The sequence below is a fragment of the Castanea sativa genome, chromosome 12 (genome assembly GCF_040712315.1).
Source record: "Castanea sativa cultivar Marrone di Chiusa Pesio chromosome 12, ASM4071231v1".
In the NCBI taxonomy this organism is placed as follows: Eukaryota; Viridiplantae; Streptophyta; class Magnoliopsida; order Fagales; family Fagaceae; genus Castanea; species Castanea sativa.
The window spans coordinates 19,027,636-19,051,297 of NC_134024.1; the positions used below are offsets into that span (position 1 = coordinate 19,027,636).

Genomic DNA, 23,662 nt, shown 5'->3' on the forward strand with positions numbered 1-23,662 from the left:
CCAAGTAGGGTCTGGCTGATACAGGAAGCCTTTGCCACAAATGTTGCTCTGTGGTAGGACTCTTAACTACACTTTAGAGGCAATGTTGCAGAAGAAATTTGTCCATTTATTTGCCAAATGTGTGGTGGCATGGGCAGTTTGATTTGCAACAATGGAGCATCTCTATTGATCTTATTAAATTTGCAATATTTCCAACTGTTGATGAGGCAGAACTGCAAGCTCCTAAGGAGCATTTTACTCTTTACTCTTTACGTAGCGATGATAATGGGTGTGATGGAAATTGAGAAACCAGGTCCTGCATAATGGCAGCAACTTCAAACTTGGATGAATTGCCTTTCAAAGTAACCAAAAGCTTCCCTTTACACCAGTTGAGTATATTACCCCCTCCAAAATCCAAGAGATACCAGATTATTTGAAGATTTATGTTGATGCTACAATTAGGACAAAAAGGCATGTGTTGCTCCTATTTTTTGAAACTCAGAAGGCGCATTTGTGAGGGGATTCTGCGTGTAGCACCGTGGCAGCAGAGGCAAGGGCAATTGCTTGGGCTCTTGGCAATTATTGCAGGAATAATCAAAATTATTATTGATGGATATTATTGATGGGCCAATAGCTATCATGATCCCTCTTGGGAAGTATCTCCCACTCTTCATGATGTAAAGTTTCTAGCTACTTATTTTGAGGATTGTAGTTCATTTTTAAAAATGGCTATTTAGAATGTGTATACTCGAGTGTGTAGTAGTATTTTACCTTTTGGAGAACTTTCCTACTGAGTTACTGTTAGCATGTGCTGATTGTAAGTTTATTTGGCGGGGCAAAAGGATGCTTGTTCTTTTTTTCTTTTCTTTTCTTCATAATTTATTTTTAAAAATGATAATGGCAATATTATTATCATTTTTTCTCCACAAAATTTATAATGAAAATACTAAATGATAATGATAAACCCACGATTTTGAAACAAAAACACATGTCGCAGTTTAGCAAGCATTGTGAAGAACGTCCCAAGAGAAAGAATGCCACAACTCACAAGCAATTTGCACCAATAAAGAAGGTTGTTAAAAACAAGAAAGCAAGTCGGAACTTTGTGGGCATTTTCCATCGAGCGATGATAGTTGCACATTATGTACACAGGACATAGCTTGAAATCATGTTTTCAAAACACGATTTCAGTTGTATGTATAGTTATGTGCAACAATAATATTTGCTATTTCCCAAACTTGAGTTGGGAATTATTGCATAGGCATGCAACCAATGCAGCTTAGAAAGAAAATTTGGGTTCATAAATTCAATATGTCAATGACTAGTTAACCCCGCAAGAATTAAAATTAAAAAAAAAAAAAAAAAAAAACCAACTTCAGAGATAGAAAGAAAGGGAGAGAAGACGAAAGAAGTACTGTGATAATAAAACAGCTTTACGTAACTGAGAAAAATGATGTACATCGTGAAATCCAGAATGGAGGGAAATGGCAATAATGCAGTTAGTAAATTATGTACTGGCCCTCCTCAGCTGGGGACACAATTACAGAACAGAAGAAAAGGCTGAACAGAAAGAAACACTGTTCAAGTAGGGTTATAAGGCCAAACAGATACACCCTTTGAAACAACAAAAAAGGGTTGTAGCATCTGTGCCAAACCTTATTCATGCAGGTGCATCTTGCTTCCTGTGTAAACATATTCAGGCTTTCGGCATGTAATGATAGCAAATTTAATTAGATCCTTCTTAAATCCTTCTATCATCAATGGCATTGCCAGTGCTCCTTTTATGGTTTTCCATCCTGATACACTCGAAATTAGGCACAAATTTAGCTTACCCCTTAGGCACAAACTACAAAATTGGATTAACTGAAAGCTAATGCCTTTCGTAGCAAAACAAGATAGTGACCAAGGGCAGAACACATATTGCAAAATTATATGATAGGAATTGTCGCAAATACGTATTTTGAATTGGTTAACGATTATTTCAGTTTTCTTAGGGTGGAAATCAATTCTATTCATTGTTAAAATAATTAAAATATAACTGATATTGCATATCAAAATATAATGTTATATTCCTTATTCACCAAAGAATTAGTAAAACATAATTTTTATATATATAAAGGTTTAATGGCTTTGGTCCAAGAATTTCTTTCATATAGGGAGAGGCGAAAACTCACAAAAGAATACAAGTGAGTTTTCTTAAAATGTAGTTTGATAATTGTGGGGTCATGGATTTTGAGATTTGACCGAGAGCTTATGGTTTTGGCCGAGAAGCATGGGTGGTCCGAGTCTGAGGAGTATTATCTCCTCGGATAAAGCTAAAAACAAATCTGGTATAGATCCTAATGATCAAGGATGACCTTTTAGGAAGTTCTAATGATAGTAACGAGCACCATGAACATACAAGAGGGATAGAGACTCAAAAATATCTAAGGGAAAGCTGCTACCACCGCATTAATGAGGAAGTGACCTCTAAACAGTATTATGGCAGCCTTACAGTCACCCTAGAAGACTTTTAGAGGGGGCTGATGGGACAAGTATTAGCATAAACCATCAACTGTCCACATATAGTTCACATGTAAGATAAGGATGAAGGGAGAGATGTAATATAAATAAGGGTAGAGATCCCAAAGAAGGGGGAGGATGAGAAGAGAAAGAATTGTAGCAATCTCAACAACTCTTGTAATCATTGTGATCCAATATATACTAGAACAGAACTCCTCGAACTGTGCCGAGGACAAACTTTCTCGCACAAACCGAGTTCAATTCTTGTTGGCTCATCATCCAAAACCATATTAACTGTTATCCATGTACTAAAGCCTAGCTCTTTGACTCACTCTCTACAAATTTATTGTATTGGGTTCACTAGGCCAAGATCCCTTACATTTTGGGCTTGGTCTGAAAATCATGTCCCTACAATTGGCGCCGTCTGTGGGGAGAGCTTGTGTGATAGTGAGTACAACAGTTAAATATGATAGGATTAGGCCCCCATCAGTAAGAGTCCCTGGGGAAAGCCATTACAGTGGCCAGTTTATTATGTGAGCAAGTTGCTACATGAGGCACACAGTTGTTGTCCTAACTTAGCTTCCACTCAGGTCTATACTACAAAGTGCGGATTATACGGGGAGGATTGCTGAATAGGGCACAGTTCTAGGGGCTTCTGACATCAAGTACATGTCTCGTACCTCTGTCAAGGGCTAAGTCCTCGCGAATTTGGTGGCCGAGTTCGCTGAACCTCCATTAGAGGAAGTGGTAGCAACATATGAGCAATTTAAAGGGGCTTTACGGTGGGGCTAGTTCTTGAAGTTATATATTGATATCTTCTAATCTATTGAAGTGGTGAAACAGAACCTTAGCTATGCCGGGTCCTCGGACCTCCTGTTTTGAGGAAATTAACACACACTAGCATCTTTAGAAGTGGTTAAACAGAACCTTAGCCATGCCGAGTCCTCGGATCTCCTGCTTTGGGAAAATTAACACACACTGGCATCTTTAGAAGTGATTAAACAGAACCTTAGCTATACCGAGTCCTCGGACCTCCTGCTTTGGGGAAATCAACACACATTGACATCTATTGAAGTGGTTAAACAGAACCTTAGCTATGCCGGGTCCTCGGACCTCCTGCTTTGGGAAAATTAACACACACTAGCATCTTTAGAAGTGGTTAAACAGAACCTTAGCTATGCCGGGTCCTCGGACCTCCTGCTTTGGGGAAATTAACACACACTGACATCTATTGAAGTGGTTAAACAGAACCTTAGCTATGCCGGGTCCTTGGACCTCTTGCTTTAGGGAAATTAACACACACTGACATCTATTGAAGTGGTTAAACAGAACCTTAACTATGCCCGATCCTCAGACCTCCTGCTTTGGGAAAATTAACACACACTGACATCTATTGAAGTGGTTAAACAGAACCTTAGCTATGCCGGGTTCTCGGACCTCCTGCTTTGAGGAAATTAACACACACTGGCATCTTTAGAAGTGGTTAAACAAAACCTTAGCTATGCCGGGTCCTCAGACCTCCTGTTTTGAGAAAATTAACATACACTGGCATTTATTAAAGTGTTAAAAGAGTCTTAGCTATGTCGGGTCCTCGGACCTCTTGCTAAGAAGAACCTTAGCTATGCCGGGTTTTCGGACCTCCTGCTAAGAAGAACCTTAGCTATGCGGGTCCTCAGACCTCCTACTTTGGGAAAATTAACACATAATGACATCTGTCTTCAAAGTGTTTAAACTATAACTCAATCATGCCTCGGTCATCGGACCAGATGATGTGAGAAAGTTAACACTCCATGATATCTTTCTTTAAAGTGTTTAAACTATAGCTCAATCATGCCTCGTTTCTCGGACCAGATGATGTGAGAAAGTTAACACTTCATGACATCTCTCTTCAAGGCCTAAGATTATAACCAAATCCTTAGATTGGTAGCTCTGAAAGGAGCAATTCACAGTATAAACATGGGGCGCGTGAAACGACACTCCCACAGGTGTAAATCAAAGGATCAAAGCATAATCAACTCTTAAGAATTCAAAACCCCACTTTTCTCCTCGGATGTGAGGAGAAAACCAGAGTTTTGAGGGGCTATTGTGGGGTCATGGATTTTGAGATTTGGCTGAGAAGCATGGGTGGTCCGAGTCCGAGGAGTACTATCTCCTCGAATAAAGCTAAACACAAATCTGGTATAGATCCTAATGATCAAGGATGACCTTTCAGGAAGTTCTAATGATAGCAACGAGCATCATGAACATACAAGAGGGATAAGGACTCAAAAATATCTAAGGGAAAGCTGCTACCACCGCATTAATGAGGAAGTGACCTCTAAACAGTATTATGGCAGCCTTACAGCCACCCTAGAAGACTTTTAGAGGGGGCTGATGGGACAAGTATTAGCATAAACCATCAACTGTCCACATGTAGTTCACGTGTAGGGTAAGGATGAATGGAGAGATGTAATATAAATAAGAGTAGAGATCTCAGAGAAGGGGGAGGATGAAAAAATGAGAAGAGAAAGAACTGTAGCAATCTCAACAACTCCTGTAACTATTGTGATCCAATATATACTAGAACAGAGTTCCTCAGACTGTGCCGAGGACAAACTTTCTCGCACAAACCGGGTTCAATTCTTGTTGGCTCATCATCCAAAACCATATTAATTGGAATCCATGCACTTAAGCCTAGCTCTTTGACCCACTCTCTGCAAATTTATTGTACTGGGTTCACTGGACTAAGATCCCTTACATTTTGGGCTTGGTCTGAAAATCGTATCCCTACAATAATTATGTTGGGTGGAAAGAAGAAAGATTTTTGCATGTGTTAGTTGCGAGTTTGTTTGTTTTGTTAGGTTGTGAATATGATGATGTGTATTAGAGTTTTGGTCTATGAAAGTGTTAAATTATTTGTGAGTTGGTGTGCTATATAACTATATAATTTGATACTTGTGGAAATTAAACTTTTGATGTCTACTTTAGAAATACTAAGAAATATCAATTTAGTTACAAAACTCTTAATAGTTTGTGAGTTAATATTTAATGTTTGTTTTAGGTGTATTGGAATTTGGGTTTGTATTGAGAGTGATAAAATATCATTTGACATAGATTATGGCATAACTTGTGGTTGTAAGCATAAAGTTGGTCAAAACATTTTAACCATTCGCTATCTTGTGTTAATTTATTTATTTCTTATTTTGTGCAAATGTGCTTTTGTTAATCCCAAATTCCAATAAACTGGTATTAGAGCCAGCTTTGTTAGTAAAAGTTTAAAATTGTTAATAAGCACTGGTGTTTTTGAGTACCAATACCGTTTTAAAGTTATTTATATATAATAAAAGAAATATTAATAATACGTTCAAGTTGAAAGTGTTGTTACTCCTGTCATAATTTATGTGACTCAGTGAGTTGTAACAAATATTTTTATAAATTTTGTGTCTATTGTTGCTCTAAATTTTAACAGCCACAAGAATTGTCAAGCTTACCACTTCGCAACAGTGATGTGAGGCCCTTCCATGTCAATGCTGACCGAATCACAGCCGGCCAAAACGGGGCAACATGCTGAGACCAATCTTCAGCTTTAATATCCTGCCAAGACAGACTGGCAAAATTAATTGTCGTCACAGGTACATAATTGAAGTTTTCAATGACAACATACAACTTTAAGAGCAACTATACCAACTCTTACAAAGTCTTATGAAGTCTTACAAAATATAAAAAATAGTTTATTTTATATATTTTAATCAAAAAAATACTCACATCAATAGATGTAAAATTGTGCATAAATACATAAGTGCTATAGTAACCGTGCATATATGCACGATTACTGTAACTCTTCTATACATTATTTTAGTATTTTTTCTCTCCCCTCACATTCTCTCTTCCACTTATTCTCTCTCTCTTCAACTCATAAAAATATTATTTATATAAAATATAGCGTATAATAGATGAACTGATGTGGGTGTTTTATAAAAATAATGATGTAAAATAAAAAAAGTAAGTTTTTTGTATAAAATAAACAAAATCTTTTAGAAGAATTAATGAGGTTGCTCTAAATGAGCTGTCAAAGGTACTTGCAAGTTGTAATTGATCAATAAGAGAACTCAAAAGTAGGTTTGAAAGTATTTTGTTTTCTTATCAACTTTAGCCTTGGTTTGAAGAGTTTAATAAATGTTTTGGGCTCCAAAACTAGTGTTCCATGCTCTTCTTGTTGTACCCAATTTGGTTGGGAACAATAATGATAGTACTTCATACTCACATTTTGACACTATTGTCTCATGTGATAGATTGTGATTGGCTATATGTTATTATATGAATCTATTATTTTTTCTCTACTACTCACAATTTGTCATGTAGGAAACTTGTGGTAAAGTGTATAGTGCTAGAATCATTAGGTTGGAAATTACCTGGAGAGAGAGGGACTGCAGTAATTTGACATATTCAGCAGTTGAACACCATGCAGGAAGATAAAAGGAATCACATATCTTGTTCAAAAGTTCTTTCTCCCACGGCTGCAAAGATTCCTCAGTAGGAGCCAGATCCCTATGACACCATGTTACTATTATTATCGTGCCTCCTGGGGCTGCAACTCGAGCCAACTCATTAACAAACTGCCATTCAGAGAGAGACAGACAGACAGACAGTTGAAATCCAACATAAATTTGAAAAGAAATTTCAAGCATAAACTGGCTTCAGTTTTCCAAGTCAAAACTAAAGGCATTGAAAAGAACTTGTTGAGATGGAACTATTAAAGACACAAAGAACCTTTGCTTTGTCAGGCATGTGTTCACCACTCTCCATGGACCACACCAGATCAAATTGCCCATCAGGAAATGGTTGTTCCAAAGCATCTGCGACTTGAAAGGAAGCCTGCAAATTTTACATTATTATGTCCTTGTTACGGGGAGTAATCATATTGCGTCATTAATCTAAAATTTCCAAGTGACCAAACAAGTAGGTTTGTCCCAAAGGTCTTTCAGCAGAATGAAAACAATAAAAACTGGAGCATCTCCAACAACAGTTCTTCCAGCAAGTCAGATTAAAGGTTTTAAAAATTAGCTCAAAATCATTTAGTTATATAAATTATAACTTTAACACGCATCCAAAACCTGCCCCCATGTTTCTTAAAAATCAGACTTACTAAGGCCTGCTAAAAGCATTGATTTCTATCTTAAGCCATCAATAAGACTCCAGACAAAGCAAGGGACTGACCGTTCAGAAACTTATCGAGAGACATAGAATTAATATTCCCAACCTTATGAGTATTTATTTGGTAATCATCTTTACCAATATATGAATGACAAGCTGAATGTCTGAAAAACGAATAGAGTGTACATTTACCTTGTCGGATAGTCCTTGAGCAGCAGCAAGAGCATTGGCTCTTTGGGCCTGGACGGGACTAAGTGTGATACCTTGGCATTTGGCCCCAAATTTACTTGCTATGTATCTAGAGCTACCTCCTATCCCACATCCAACATCAACTACACTTTTTGGCCTTTTTGTTGGGTCCTCTGCAAACCAATTCAGAAGAAACAAGAAGCTGTTGAAAGCCCATCTTTTCATTCACAAACATGAGCACAAACACATTTAGAAGTACAAAGAAAGGTGTGAACAGAAAAAATCCAGTGCTCCAACCATTCAACAACCTCTAATTACCAGAGATGAAATAATTACATGAAAACTAACTCTACTGCATTATCAAACTCAGAAAAGAAAAATAAACTGAAATAACTTATAAGGTCTCTAAACCTGCATTATGCAAAAGGCTGAGAAGTACAGTGACAAAAATTAGTAGTCATACAGGCTCCAGGCATATTTAAACAACTAAAAATATTATTATCTTTCTAATTGGTAAGTATAAAGCCAAATTTCGATTTTAGTCAAGCTCACATAAAATGGAAAAGGAAGTGACCATAATAATTTGATAAAAAAATGCTAAAGTTATTGCAAATTTTACTAAAGAAAATTTACAATCTCATGTGACATTGAATATAATTAGTGTAAGTTCGACAACATAATATTATTTGAATTCCTTAGTATACTCGGTATCATATCAATTTATAAAACCTCAACAAATAAACTTATAATTTTTCATGACATGGCTCTCCTTCCTTAGTCTATACAATCTCCTGTTTGCCATAAATGCTACTTTTATTGAACGTATGTACCATGCATTAATCGCGTTCTCCACAAACTCAAAAAATAGCCCCACACCTAACCTACTTTGCCTATGAACGCTTCCACCAAAAAAGCATCTCTTTTTCCTCTATTTTCTGGCTATCATCAGATGCAAATACTTGGTTGAACAGTGAACCCACATATTTATTAATAAATCAATATTTAAAAAAAATTATTATCACTTTTATAAAATCTGCCCAAAAAAAAATTATGTACTTTTCCTGTAAGAACTACAAGCTCAAGCTCATGAGTCATGAGCCAAATGAAAAAAAGCCCCACTGCATGCGCATGTTGCATGGGAAACACAAACACCAACATAGCCATCAGTCCGTAATGACATTAGCTTTGAAAATTGATTTTAAAAGTTGGAGCTAGCTCCACATAAGAGTGAGTGAGTGAATGAGTGAGAGGAACCGACCCGAAAGCCCTGCGAATCGGAGTGCTTCATCGATCATACGGATCTGGGCGGCCCGGTGACCCGAAACATCAACGGTCGAATCTGGGTCGTAGAACCCATGGTGCATGTGGTCCCCCCAGATGTCCTCCCATACGCCAGACGACTCGTCGTAGAACTCGGCTATGCCCTTCTTCAGCAGCACACCGTCCTCCGCCGCTTTCATCGTGCGCGTCGTCTCCGCGGCCGCCGCAACAACAACGAGTTTCAACCTCCTAGTAACTGGGGCGCACGTGCGAGGGAGGAAGCGATGCCTGGTTTGGCACGTGCGTAGGCGCTGGATTGTTGGGGGTTGGCACGTGTGGAGATATGAGCATGTGGCTGTTGTTGTGGTAGTCATGAGATTTGGAACCCTCTCTCTCTCTCTCTCTCTCTCTCTCTCTGTGACAACAGTCAGTTTTGAATTTGCGTTGGTACTAGTTAATTGGTAGTGAAAGAAAAGTGGAGTCAGAACTGTGATACACGGTGGAAAGTGAGAGAATTGGCTGCGGGACGGAGGATGTCAGGTTCAATACCATATCAAGGGTTGAGATTGATAGTTGCAAAAGTAACTCTTAAAGGTTAGTTTGGATACAAATTATTGTTGCCACGTTTTCAAATTTTGTGTTTTGTAGCTTTTTTTTTTCCAACGTGTATGAACAATAACTAATACTGTTTAGCACATTATTTCACTGTGCGAAAGACCAATTTTACTGTTTACGCACTGTAGCTATACTGTTTACACACTATTCATGAACCCACAAGCACTTTATTCAGGAAAAAAAAATTAAAAATGGGTCTCACAGTACTATTCACACATTTAAAAATTATTTTACTACATTATTTTCAGTTTTTAGTAATAAGTTCTATCCAGATCATAAATCTCAATTATTAACTAAAGAAAAAGTTTAGAAAAAAAATGAAGTACAGTAAAAAGTAAAACTTAAATTGTAAAAAGAAAAAAAAAATGTGAGTTATATTGCCCTTTTGGATATCACGTTTTTACGTTGCGTTTTTTCTCTTTTTTTTTTTTTGGTTCAGTCGTAATTGTTGACCAATTCAACTATAAATAGTGCATCTATACAATGTTTACAGACTCATAAATTTTACTTTTTAGCAATTTTTTCATTAAAAATGAGTCTCACGACACTATTTACATATTTAAAAATTATTTTACTACAGTATTTTCAATTTTTAACTTTCAGTTTCAGCAAAATAAATTATATCCAAACGGATCAATCTTGGTGCAACGAATCCTAATCCTGGGCTGCGGGACCCATTAATATCACAGAGCAGCAAAGGCTTTTAATATCTGCAATAAATAAATCTATCAATAAGAAAATTCCCACAAATGATAGTTGTGGTCTCTTCTCTTGTGGCAGTGGTTGGTAAGTGAAAATTTTCCAATAATTCATCTTTTTTTTTTTATAAGAAATTTTTCAATAATTCTAATAACACATTTTGTCACAACTATCTTCCGAAATATAGCAAGTGATTAGTAGAGGAAAAAAAAAATTATACGTTAATGTAATAGTGATACATAACTAATTTAAATTCATAAAGAAAACTATGCAAATATGAATACATGTAAAGGTAATTTTGTTCTTGTTATATATATAAAAGAAAGACCTACTTTAGTCTACACACAAGAGAGAGAAAATGAAATTTTGTTATAAAAACACGCTACAAACTCTACTAAAAAACTATAATATTTTTTTTTAAGGGGAGAGATAAATATTAGACAATTACTCATTTTTTAAGAAACAAATACACACATGTAATTTCTTTTTTCTTTTTCTTTTTTAAAAAGAAGACACATATCACAAACGAGAGAGAGGGAGAGAGAGAGAGAGAGAGAGGTCTTCTAATACAAAGTAACACAAGAAACTTCACTGTAAATCCAAAGTGACTTTTAAAGAAATGTGAGGCAAACTATAGTACACTCAACCAGTGGCAAAGCCAAAAAATCTTTCCCGTGGCCAAGATGACTATAACAAAAATCGTATGTAAACTTTAAAAAAAAAAAAAAAAAAAAAAAACCCTTGATATAAGGTTAACTTTAACCGATTAAAGTTGTGTCATTAGTTCCTCCATGGTACTAAATTTTCTAAAAAACACTTTTTATTTACACATTTAAACAATTACTTAAAAAAACTCATTTCTATTTTGTTACAAAATTTCCGTTTTGACAAGTTTCATGGCTGAAAATACACATTTTGTAGTTATGGTTGCAACAACAAGAGTAATAATAAACTGAACTTTTAAGCCCATCTAGAGAGTTCAATATCTAAAGATTTAACAATTGAGACAAAGGATTGAACACTAGTTTCTAAATGTTATACTTTTTTTTTTCCGCTCTGCATCAATTATAGACAAGTTACTTACAATTTGTAATCAGTAAGGTATAAAATACGTTTGAGCATAGTGTAGTAAGAGAAAACTTTATCTTAGTGCCTTCAACTATTAAGCAAATAATAACTCCATATAAAAATTAAAAAAAAAAAACAAAAAGCATAATTATAAAATATATGTTATATTTCAACAATCAGCAGTTTTCTATTTTTATATATAATAAAAATACCATATCAACCGTGACTATACGAATACAGGCCACTCATTCAATGGTAAACAGAGTAAAAGCCACTCACTCACTCATTCATACCAACCATACATTACATATCATATATATATAAGCTACGCAAATAACATCAACATTATTGTAGTGTACTTCTAAAAAAAAACGTTATTGTAGTATACAGAGAGAGAAAGGGAGAAGCAATAGTGGTTAGCTGCTGGTGAGTGTGGACCATTCGGCAAGATGCCTTGCAAGCAGTCCCATGAGTAAGAGCATCCACATCAGTCCGTTTATGGTTTTCTAAAATAGAAAAAAGTACAATTTTTACACATTTTGAACCAAAAAACACCCACATCAATCTGTTTAAAAATGTGTTAAGTTTTCTAAATTTTTCAATGAGCTACAGTACCCGTGTAAATTTACACAGATACTGTAGCATGTGTATTTAATTTTTTAATAGTTTTTTCTCTCTCTTGTCTCTGCTCTCACTCTCACTCTCACTCTCACTCTCACCTGACTCTCTCCTTGTCTCTACTCTCACCTCACCTCACTCCCCCTTTTCCTCATTTGCTCTCACTTTCACCATTGTCACCGGTCAAACCATGCCTCCACTGCTGTCGGTCAAGTCCATCACACTTGCTGCCATGAGCGAAGATGGTTCATCATACCCTCCAATCAAGCCGACCAACTTTGATCTAATTGTCTCTCACCCTCTTTCGTTTTCTCTATCAGATCAAAAGAGCGAACCAATCTCTTGCCGCCACTACCACCAATTGCCACCGCCACCGATCGTTGATCTCTTCACCGATCTAATTGCTTTCCTTTATTTCTGGTTGTTTGATCAGTGGGTTTCAGGTTGAATGGGGTTAATTTGGCTGTCATTTGGGTTGAATGGGGTTTTAGGATCAGATCAAAGCAGCAAACCAATCTCTCGCCACCATTACCACCGATTGCCACCGCCACCGATCACTGATCTCTCCACCGATCTGATTGCTTTCCTTTATTTGTGGTTGTTTGATCAGTGGGTTTCGGGTTGTATGGGGTTGATTTGGCTTTCGTTTGGGTTGAATGAGGTTTCGGGTATGTGGGTCGATATGGCGGGGTGAGTTGATGATGTTTATCTATATGGGTTGATGATGGTGGAGGTTGGTTGCTTGGTGATGGCGGTTGGTCTGTGAGAGAGAGATAGGCAGTGAGTGAGAGGGATGTGAAGAAAATAATAAAAAATAGTAAAAGAATGAATATTTTATTGAATAAATGTGTAGAATAGATAAACTGGTGTGGGTGTTTTGTAAAAGTGGACGTGTAAAATAGAAAAAGTAGGTTTTTTCGTGTAAAATAGACAAAAAATTTAAACGGACTGATATGGATGCTCTAAGGGAGGCAACAAGGAGATGTCAGCACAATGGGAACCGCACAACAAATTTGGGATTACTTTCTTTGTAATTGGTGATAGCAATTGGCTGAGAAAAAAAAAAAAGACTTGGATTTATTCATTTGTAATTTAGGGATTTGTTTAAGGAGAGAGGGGTTTTATATTTAAACTCTGGAAGGGCTTCTATCAAAGGAATGGGCCAAATATAGGGAATTTTTTATTTTTTTTTTCATTAGAAGATTTTGGGTTTGTTATGTCATTTTAATTATTTTGGGGTTTTCTGGACTAGTTGAAAAACTTGAAAGTTCAAAATTTTCATTTTTAGGAGAACAAATTCTAAAATCTGAGGTGGCGGGGCGAAAAGGAAATTTTCATCTTAACTTGTAATTTTGCACTCAACCTATCATTTTAAGCAATATAGGCCACTTACCCTTTTTTTAAAAAAAAAAAGAAAAGAAAAGAAAAGAAAAGAAAACATATACATGTAAAAAAGAGTGAATGAAGTAGTAACATAAAAGCATACATTTGAGGGTAATGTGTGTATTAATAAAGATAGTGAGTTTCAGTTAGCTCAACTGGTAAAGTTTTCAATAGTTGAATAAGAGATCTAGGGTTCAATCCCCGCCGATACAAAAAATTGATTAGTGTCTTGGTCTAATGATAAAAAGTTATCATTAAAAATGGACATTATAGGTTTAAACTCTCTCTAAAAAAAATAAAGATAAATTATTTTATTAAAAAAATAAAAATAAATTACAAATTGTATTTCATTAAAAAAAAAAAAGATAATATATTATAATAAGAGACACCTTTGATGATAATAATTTTTGGGTTGTGCTAACGGGCACTTTAACCACAATTTCTTTTTTCTTTTTTTTTTTTTGACAAAATTTATGTCTGTTTCTTTTTGGCAGTTTATGTAATTTTTTCAGTAGGTACTATTTGATACTTTTTTTTTTTTTTTTTTGTCTTTTTTTGCACTTAACAAGTACCATCCCCCCATCACTTTTATTCACAGATGGTCCCTCACAAACACTCTCAATCAATATCAGGAGCACCCTCAAAATTTTTATGCCAAACAAATTTTGAACTAAAATCTAAATAAATTTTTTTTTAAAAATGTAACAAAACAAGCCAAAAAAAAAAAAAACCAACCAACCGAAACGGCAAAACCCAATACAAATATGTGTCCGCCTCAATCATCAAATGGTAAAAGCAAAACTTAAAAATCAAAAACCTTTGCTAACCTAAAGAAAAAAAACCTCATCTAATGAGACTCATCAACGACAATGCACGCCTCCACCTGAAATCTCATCATCAAGCACCATAGGCGTGACGCGGCGACGGTGCCTCCGCCTGAAACTCGAGCAACAAATTAAGCTTGGATCGGCCATCGGAGATCGGAGATCAGTCTGATCGGATCAGAGCTTACGATGCCGATGCTTGGCCTCGAATCCTTCTTTGCCTTCGACGCCTCAGGCCTCCCTCAAGGTATTTTACACTTTACTTCTATCTCTTTTTCTCTCTTAATCTTTGGGTTTTGCTCATTTGCTGTGGAGTGTGCTGTTCTGTTCTGAGAGAGAGAGCTCTCTTTCTTTTTGAATTGATTCTCTCTCTTTAAGTCTTTATATTTATAATTATTCAATTTATTTGCCCTTTTTTTTTGTTGGCTTTATCAGTTGGTGTGTCACTGTATTGGTCTATTGGTGTTGGTGAGTTTGTCTTTTAGTGTATTGTGATTTATGAATTTATCTGATTGGTTCCTCTTGTGTGAATCTTATCTGTTGAGTGGGGTACATGGGGCCATAGGGCCGGGTGGTGTGGGGTCAACGGTAGGATATTTGAATTGGGGAATTAAAGGCACGCAGAGGCAGGGGTGTGCATACACATAAGGTGTGTGTTAGTGTATGCTAATACACAGTGGGGTGTGTGCGAGACTATTAGTAGTTAGTAAAAACTAAACACCAATAATTAATAATTTAATTAACTAATACATTATAAAAGACAAACAAATTAAATTATGTTAGGCTAAATAACAATTAATAATTTAATAATTACTGAAACAAAAATACAACAAATTATAGTTTATAAAAGACAAACAAATTTATGAAACACCTAAACAACAATAATTAATAATTTTATTAATATTTTAAATGAACTTATAGTTTATTGTACAGGTACCTTTGTTCATTTCTTTTCTTTTCATTTTTTTTTCCTTTTGAGGTTTTTCGGTGTACAGAATGCAAATTTGTATTGCTTTTAAGAATTTTTTTTTTTAAAGCACAAACTTCATGCTGGCTAAATTTTGAATTTCAGCCGGTATTTACCGAAACGTCCCGAAACACCCAAAATAGACCGAAATGACCCGAAATTTTTTCAAAGTGGAATAGGAACACCTTGAATAAAATTCCTGAAGCCGCCACTGACTGTGGTGCTTATTAAGAATTTTCCATTATGGGCTTTACTTTAAAATAAATAAATAAAAAGTTGTCAAAAAATTGCCAAAAGGATAAAAAACTGCCAAAAGTTGTCAAAAAACTGTTGTTACCAAGAGAATCAATACCGTACTCGAGACCGTTTTAGTTTAGTTAGAGAAATGAAATATTTCGGTATCGGTTAATACCGATGTACCTTTTCGAGATTGCCACTAAATATATATATTCTCTTAAAAAATTTATATATTCTCTTAAAAATATAAAATGATTTTAAAATCTCACATAATAATTTCTTTAAATATTAATAATTATGGTTGCAGTATAATTTTTTTTTTTTTTTTTAAGGAGAGTTGTAGTTTAATAATACGGAATAGTACTTAAGTACATGTGCTTACAAAATGCAGTAATGAAAAAGCAAAAGAAATAAAAATCAATGTGCAAATGTTAAAGCTAGGACACGTGGGTACTTGGAGATAAGTTTGAAAACTTTTGAAAACTTTTGACTAATTTAATGACTTCGGTATTCACATGGGAGTGGGATTCTAGCGTACAAAACAAGATATAACAATAGGCGTTAACTAAAAATACCAAAGAACAGAGAAGCGGAAAAATAGAAGAAAAACAGAGAACGGAGGAGAAAAGGCGAGGAAGAAGAAGCTAAAGCAGGTGGGGAGTCTGCGATTAACAAAATGGAAATGGGCAGAAACATGGAAGTGACTGGCAATGTGGTTGTGACGAACAAAACTGATGATTTATGGCTTTTTTTATTTTTTATACCAGCCCAATTTAGATTTACCGGCCGAAATATCCAATTTTGGCTAATAAGGTAAAAACAGTTTGGTATGAGCCGGTACTTGTAGCAGTACGAATCAAGAGGGTTTTGGTACCGGTTAGTTCATCGGTACGAAAAAAACTGGTCGTACCAGTCAGTACGGTACGATATTAACTTCCCTGGTTGTTACTATCAAAAGCTGCTAAAAAAACTATTGTTAATAGACACTTACCCTTTTTATATATCCAAAAAGTTAGGGGTGTGTGTTTCTTGAAGGTAACTTTTTTTTTAAGGTAACTAATTAAGTGGGTAAATTTTCTAAAATTTATCCTTTTTAGGAATAAGTAAATTAAATTATTATCTAATTGGTTTTTAACCAACAAAATATGATTTAAATTTATAATGCCTATTCTATAATTAGTCTTTTATCGCCAAATCAAAATGCAAACAAGTTTTTAGTATAAACGGGATTCAAATAAATGTTCATTGTTTGTGTAAGGTTGAATTTATTCAATCATGTGTTAACTTTATTCCGTGTCAAATTTGCTTGTAATTCAGCATGTAAAAACTCTGTATTTAGGTGGGAATAATGGAAGGGTTGTTGTGTGTGAGAGAGTGTGAAAAGACTCAAGATGTGTGCAATTCAAAAGAGTCTTGTGATTAGATCTCGCGACTGGCAAGTCGCCCGAATGGCACATGTGTGAAGCATGCAGGGGAGCTGAAGGGTCACGACAGTTGGAGCACTACAGGACAAAAAGTATAGTCTAGCCTGGAAGTTATCTCGCAACTCAAACTTGTGACTCGTTCCAGTCGCGAGGCTAAGTCGCCAGAATGCTTTGTTTGGATGAAAACTAACTTTTCACATTCCATCTCATACCCTACTATAAATACCCTTATTCTCACGAACTACAAGTGTAGCTATTCAGAGAGAAAAATCCTAAGAGAGGTTCCTGCAACACACCCACCCTATTAGAGAGAGCTACTTATTCTTAAAGAGAAATCTTTGTAGTCTTCTCTCATTCCCTCTCCCATTGTTATACCCATTGAGAGGAGATTTGTACCCAAACACTACTCACACCCATTTAGAGTGTTGAGTATTTTTGGAGCTTGGGAAGCATTGGAATATGCCAAGCATTGGAATAGGCCAGTAAGCTAGAGAAGACAAGGTTCGGCGTAACCCTGTTGGAGCAAGAAGCTTAGAAGGCTTAGGTGCACTGAGTAGATTAGACTTAGAGGGTCTTCTGCTATTCATGTATCCCAATTTCATTCTCTAGTGACTTCATTTTCTAGTGGATTATTAACTGCTTGGAGGACGGTGAAGAGGTTTTTCGCCGAGTACTTCGGTTTCCTTTTCGATAACACATCACCGTGTTATCTTTGTATTTGCATCTCTCTTCCCTTACTCTTCACCTTTTAATTACTGTTGTGGTTGTGATTAATTTCGGTTTGGAGTATTTTACCAATTTGGATTTAGTTTATATTCATCTTTCCGCACATATATTATTTGTGTATAAGTTTGTATTGGTAATTTTGTTTTTGGAGATCTAAACGTCCATAGGTGTTTTACACACTTATTGAACTTTAAGTTTAATTATAACAGATTTTACCAATTAAAACAAATATTGACAACATATTGTATAAATTCCAAAAAATAAGCTAATATGTCTCTCAGAGTGTGGATTTGTATTTTGAGAAAATCTATAAATACAAAAATAAAATATAAAATATACACCTACTAATGTTAGAAATTGTTAGTAATACTGATATGTAAAAATAATAATGTCAGGACTCAAATAAAAACAGTAAAAAGCTTGTAAACTCAATGTAGCATTGCTTTTTTGTCTTTTACAAATGGCAACGTAGACTTAGGTCACTAGGGTACGGGTTCTTGGCCATGTAGAATATGGTCTGCCAGATGTGAATGCTATTTTGGCGTTTGTACAACAACCGGAATATGGTATTCAGCCACACAAAACAAAACAAAAACAAAAAAAAAACTGGAATATGGTAAAAAGTAAGACCCAAATTAAAATCATGAATTTACCCCAACTAAAATCTTGTTAGTTGGGGTACAAATTTACCAAAAATAAAAATAAAAGGTGTGAAATAATTGTGAAAAAGATGAATGATGTTTTTTAGTTAAATCATGAATTATACCCGCTAATTTTTTTTAAATTACAATTCAGTGCAATAACTTTTTTATTCATTTAATTTAGTTCGTTGATTCTTTTTTTATTCAATTCGGTCAAATTCGCCTCTTTAAGTGGATGTTAAGTTCCTTAGAAATGACATCATTTTGTTATTTTTGAAGTTCTTAAATTAAAAAATTAATTATTATTATTATTATTTGTGAAAAATAAAAATTAATTTTTAATAAAAAAAGTTTAGTAACAAAATTGGTTGGGTGGTTGTAGCTTTAGGCTACAACCTTACTTAATATCTTTTTATTGAAAGTGAATTTTGACAAATTCATTATTGAATTACATCTTCTTCTTATATACTCCATACTTGCAAAATTTCTAAAAAATTGAAAATTAATAGTTTTGTCATCAATAAATTGTTTGAATTGCAAGTTTTTATAGTTTAAATTTATGCATAAAATATAAGTTTATAGATCATATAATAAATAATATTCTATTAACACAAATTTGATATGTGTATTAAGAGTGTAAAGTACATACAATTCAACAGTTAGATTTTAAAAATATATAATAATGTTTATTTTATTGAGTAAGGTTGTATCCTAAGGTTATAATTAATTTTGTAACTAAATTTTGTCATTTTTTAATATAAAAAATGAAAGAAGAAAGAAAAGAAGGAGAAAAAATGAGTAAAAGTCTTGCCTGCATTTTTAAAGATCCTTCACCTCTACAAAATTTAATATTTGTAAACATCTTTTACTCTAAAAAAAATATGAAATTATTGTTTTAGATTTTGTTTTAAGATTGAAAATTACTTGGATGAAGCTTCAATTTTAGGGGGAAAGAAAAATCAAACCTATTCAAAATAAAACCATTAGCAAAATTCAAAATTTCTACGCACAATCCAATCTCTGAAATTTCACAATAACTTCAAAAGTCATTATCTTCACACACTCCCATCAAAATTCTTGGAATTCTTATACCTCACCAGCACGAGAAAAAAAAAAACCTTCCCCAACCAAAAAATATATGCATTGTGGTTATAAACAAACCTAACAATGATGATGGATTCAACCAAAAAAATTTATCAAAGAATATCTATCACTAACCTCAGCCAAATACACAAATCTATACACAATTCCACCAATTTTGAAGTTGAAAACTTCATCAACTACGCCTAGGGTTTGTTCGCTGGAGACAATCGCGTTCACCAATTTCGACAACACAATCATCTTCTTGATCACATTTTTTCCTGAATCCACACGTCTCACTGATTCCAACCTAATTATCATTGTCGCTACAATTTAAAGTGCCTTGATATAACTATTACTTGAGACAAATATAGAGTTATTCCTAATGACACCATTTTAACCAACAATGCTCCTCCTAATGGGTTTTACTTCTCCTCGGAAACCTTTTAGGAATTAGGACTTGCTACCAGTCTCCTTATTACCGCTTTTAACAAAGGTGTCCACATAATTCACAAATGGACACATTGTGGAAGACTGCCTTCAAGAACAATCAGAGAGAGAGGGGGGGAAAATTAATGTTAAAAAGGATAAAATATTATATTTTAAAATCAATTATTTAAGATTAAATACAAAAAATGAAATTTCACTGTTGAAAATTAGTGAAAATTGAAGTTACATCGTTTATGAGGAGTTTAATGACAGGATTTTGACAGACAGTGATGAAGGGAGTAAATCGAATAAAGTTGAATGTTAAAGAACTGAATAGAAAGTTACAAGATTAAATTGAATTTTAAACAATTTTTTAGCCCCTTTCTTTAGAATTATTGGTTTATGTCATTGTGGTTCGGTTTTTTTTTTTTTTTTTTTTTGAGAGAGAGTTTCAACCTATGACGTCTGTAGGGGTAAAAAAATGCTTAAATGCACGTTTGGGCCTGGTTAGTGGGTATAAATATGTTCAATCAGAGTCTTCTCGGCCCACGGGCCAGTCCACACTACAAAGAGCCGAGGAGTTTTCCGAGAAGGAGTATCTCCTCGGACAGGCCCAGAAGAGGTCATGGGACTTACTAAAGGGTTTAGAGACAGAATTCTGGAAGATCTGCTGGGTAAAAGCGTAATCCAAGCACCGGTTAGAAGCAGGAATGTGTGAGAAATATCTGAAGATAAAGCTACTACCACCGCATTAAAGGACCTGCATCTACCTCCTTGGCCGCATTAATGGAGAAATGACATCTGAATAGTAGTATTCAGCCTTCCAGCTATTATTTGAAGACTTTAAGAAGGTGATGGATGGGACAAGTATCTAAGAGGAAGACATGTGTTACACGTGGATGAAACAGGGAAGAAGAAGAAGGATATAAGAAGACGAGAGAGGAAAGAAGAAGGGGATCTCTCCCTTGGAAGCTAAAAAACTGTAATCTTTTGCTTAGAGAAAGAAATGCTATACAAATTGTCCTCGGCTTACGTCTGAGGAGGGTTTCTTTGTCATATTCATCTATTACTTGCATACTGCAGCATTCTAGCCTGTTTATCAACTTTCCAATATCCCTAACCTAGGTTTCAAACTCATACTCTACAAATTTCATTATATAAGGCTCTTTGGGCCTAAGCCCATCACTCGTTTGGGTCCGGGTACAAATTGTGCACTTACAATTGGCGCCGTTTGTGGAAAATCGAGTGTTGAAGGAATTGAAACATGATGGCAAGCTTAGGTTCGCGTTATGCAGAGTCTCAGGGGTCCTAACGCGAAGATCATTTTGAGCGTCTCGAGCGTCGGAGGGATCGAGAGGGAAGTGTGCATACACCACACCCTGATGCAAGCCACTCGCGTGGTGGGAGTAAGGCCACTCATGAGGATGATGCTGAGACCATGCAGAGAGAGATTAACCACCTCAAGAAAAAGCTACGCCGTGTCAGACGAAGACGGGCTTCACCTCCGTCTAATCCTTCCTCTGGGGGGTCACGGGGAAGCAGTTATAGTCCAAGGTTCAGGACTCCCCCTAGCAAAACCTCCTCTTGCGAGAAGGGTGAGCTTCCAAGTCGTAAGCATAAGAAGTTTGCCTCTAAGGGCTTGAGGAACGATGCTATGAGCCGAGCATTGCACCAACTCTCCAAGTCCCCCATTTCACACAGGATTAAGAAGGGAAGGCTTCCACGGCGGTTCACTCAGCCCACCTTCACCATCTATAATGGCAGGACAGACCCAGTCGAACACGTGAGTTATTTTAATCAGAGGATGGCGGTACATTCTCAGAACGAAGCCTTGATGTGCAAAGTCTTTCCCTCTAGCCTAGGACCTGTTGTTATGAGATGGTTTAACGGACTAAAGTTGGGATCTGTCGATTCTTTCATGGAACTCACCAGGGCATTCGCGTCTCGATTCATTACATGCAGCAGAGTCCCTCGGCCTTTGGACTCATTGTTATCTATGGCCATGAGGGAGGGTGAGACTTTGAAAGCATATTCTGACAAGCACTGGGAAATGTTTAACGAAATCGACGGAGATTTTGATGAAGTGGCGATTAACACTTTCAAAGTGGGCCTCCCAACTGATCATGATTTAAGGAAATCTCTGACCAAAAAGCCCGCGCGAAGTGTGCGTCGCCTCATGGATCGCATCGACGAGATCAAAAGGGTTAAGGAAGATCAACAACAAGGTAAGGGTAAGGCGAAGGTTATCCCGCAGGAGAGAAGGGATTTCAGGTTGAACAGGTACCATAACAATAAGCCGAGGAGAGATTTCTCTAGGCAATCTAGTTCAGCCACTCCTTAAGTAGTTAATACCGTATTCCGAGAACCAGTTCACCAATTGCTGGAGAAAGTCCGTAAGGAACCCTACTTCAAGTGGCCTAGTAAGATGGTGGGGGACCCTACAAAACTGAATCAGAACCTTTTTTGCCAGTATCATCAGGATGTGGGTCATACCACCTAGAATTGTAGGATCCTTTGGAACCATTTAGAGCAACTTGTTAGCAAGGAAAAATTGAAGCAACACCTGTATCAACCCAACGGACAAGGAAATCATTCGGGTTCAAACAATCAGAAGAATAACTCATCTTGGCCGCCCTTGGGAACGATTAATGTCATCTTTGCTGCACCTGGCAGGACCGGCTCCTGTCCTACAATGGTGATGGTGGTGTCACATTCCCAGGCTGAGGAGTCTGGCTCGAGGCCGAAGAGGATCAAGGGGAGTATACTATTTTGGGATTCTCTGATGAAGATAAGGTTGGGACTATTCAACCACATGACGATGCCCTGGTGGTCACATTGAGGATAGGGAATTATGATGTCAAGAGGGTGATGGTCGATCAAGGTAGCAGTGCGGATATTATGTACCCTGACTTATTCAAGGGGCTTCAGTTAGGGCTGAAGGATCTCACTCCCTATGACTCGCCATTGATAAGCTTAGAAGGGAAGGCTGTTATACCAAATGGACAGATTCGATTGCCCGTACAGTCTGGCTCGGAAACAGTCGATGTAGATTTCATTGTGGTTGACGCATATTCTCCATACACGGCCATCGTCGCTAGGCCTTGGCTGCATGCTCTGGGTGTTGTCTCCTCGACTTTACATGTTAAAGTAAAATTTCCCTCGGGTGGATTGATTGAAGAAATTCTTGGTAGCTAATCAGTAGCGAGGCAATGCATATCGGCCGCAGTGCTGCATCAAGCCAAATCAGAATCCTCGACCTCGGCTGTGAAAGACTTATAGCAATTAACAACTCTAGATGCACCCGGTGAGGTGACAGCAGAGGAGGCCACGTGTGAAGATTTGGAAAGATTTCTCATAAATCATGACCCCGAAAGGTTCATTCAAGTTGGGATACGACTACCACACCAAGAGAAGATGGAATTGGTGATGTTTTTGAAAAACAATATCGATGTTTTTGCCTGGGATCCCTATGAGGCTCTGGGGGTTGACCCAAGTTTCATTTGCCATCATTTGAACGTCAACCCTGCCATTACTCCCAAGAGGCAGCCACCTCGGCGTTCTTCGAAAGAGCATGCTGAGGTCGTTAAGGAAGAGGTACTCAAGCTCAAAAGGGCTGGGGCTATTAAAGAAGTTTTCTACCCAGAATGGTTGGCGCACACAGTCGTTGTAAAAAAGAAGAGCGGAAAGTGGAGAGTTTGCGTGGACTTCACAGACCTGAACAAAGCCTGCTCAAAAGACTCGTTCCCGATGCCTCGTATCGATCAGCAAGTGGACGCTACGGTCGGGCATCTTTGGATGAGTTTTTTAGATGCCTTCCAGGATTATCACCAAATCCCATTGGCGTTGGGCGATTAGGAAAAGACTGCTTTCATTACTCCTACGAGGAAT

At 36.4% G+C, this 23,662-nt stretch overlaps 1 protein-coding gene across 1 annotated transcript; it reads right to left on the bottom strand.

Moving 5' to 3' along the window:
* Positions 1-1,394: 1,394 nt before the first annotated feature.
* LOC142619296 (tocopherol O-methyltransferase, chloroplastic) lies at positions 1,395-9,610 on the bottom strand. The gene is made up of 6 exons (XM_075792359.1): positions 9,062-9,610; positions 7,807-7,976; positions 7,231-7,335; positions 6,873-7,076; positions 5,952-6,054; positions 1,395-1,775 (listed from the first exon to the last, which is right to left on the bottom strand). Exons 1-6 carry the CDS (start codon positions 9,435-9,437, stop codon positions 1,636-1,638), a joined length of 1,098 nt encoding a protein of 365 aa, XP_075648474.1. The 5' UTR covers positions 9,438-9,610; the 3' UTR covers positions 1,395-1,635.
* Between the last annotated feature and the right edge of the window lie 14,052 nt (positions 9,611-23,662).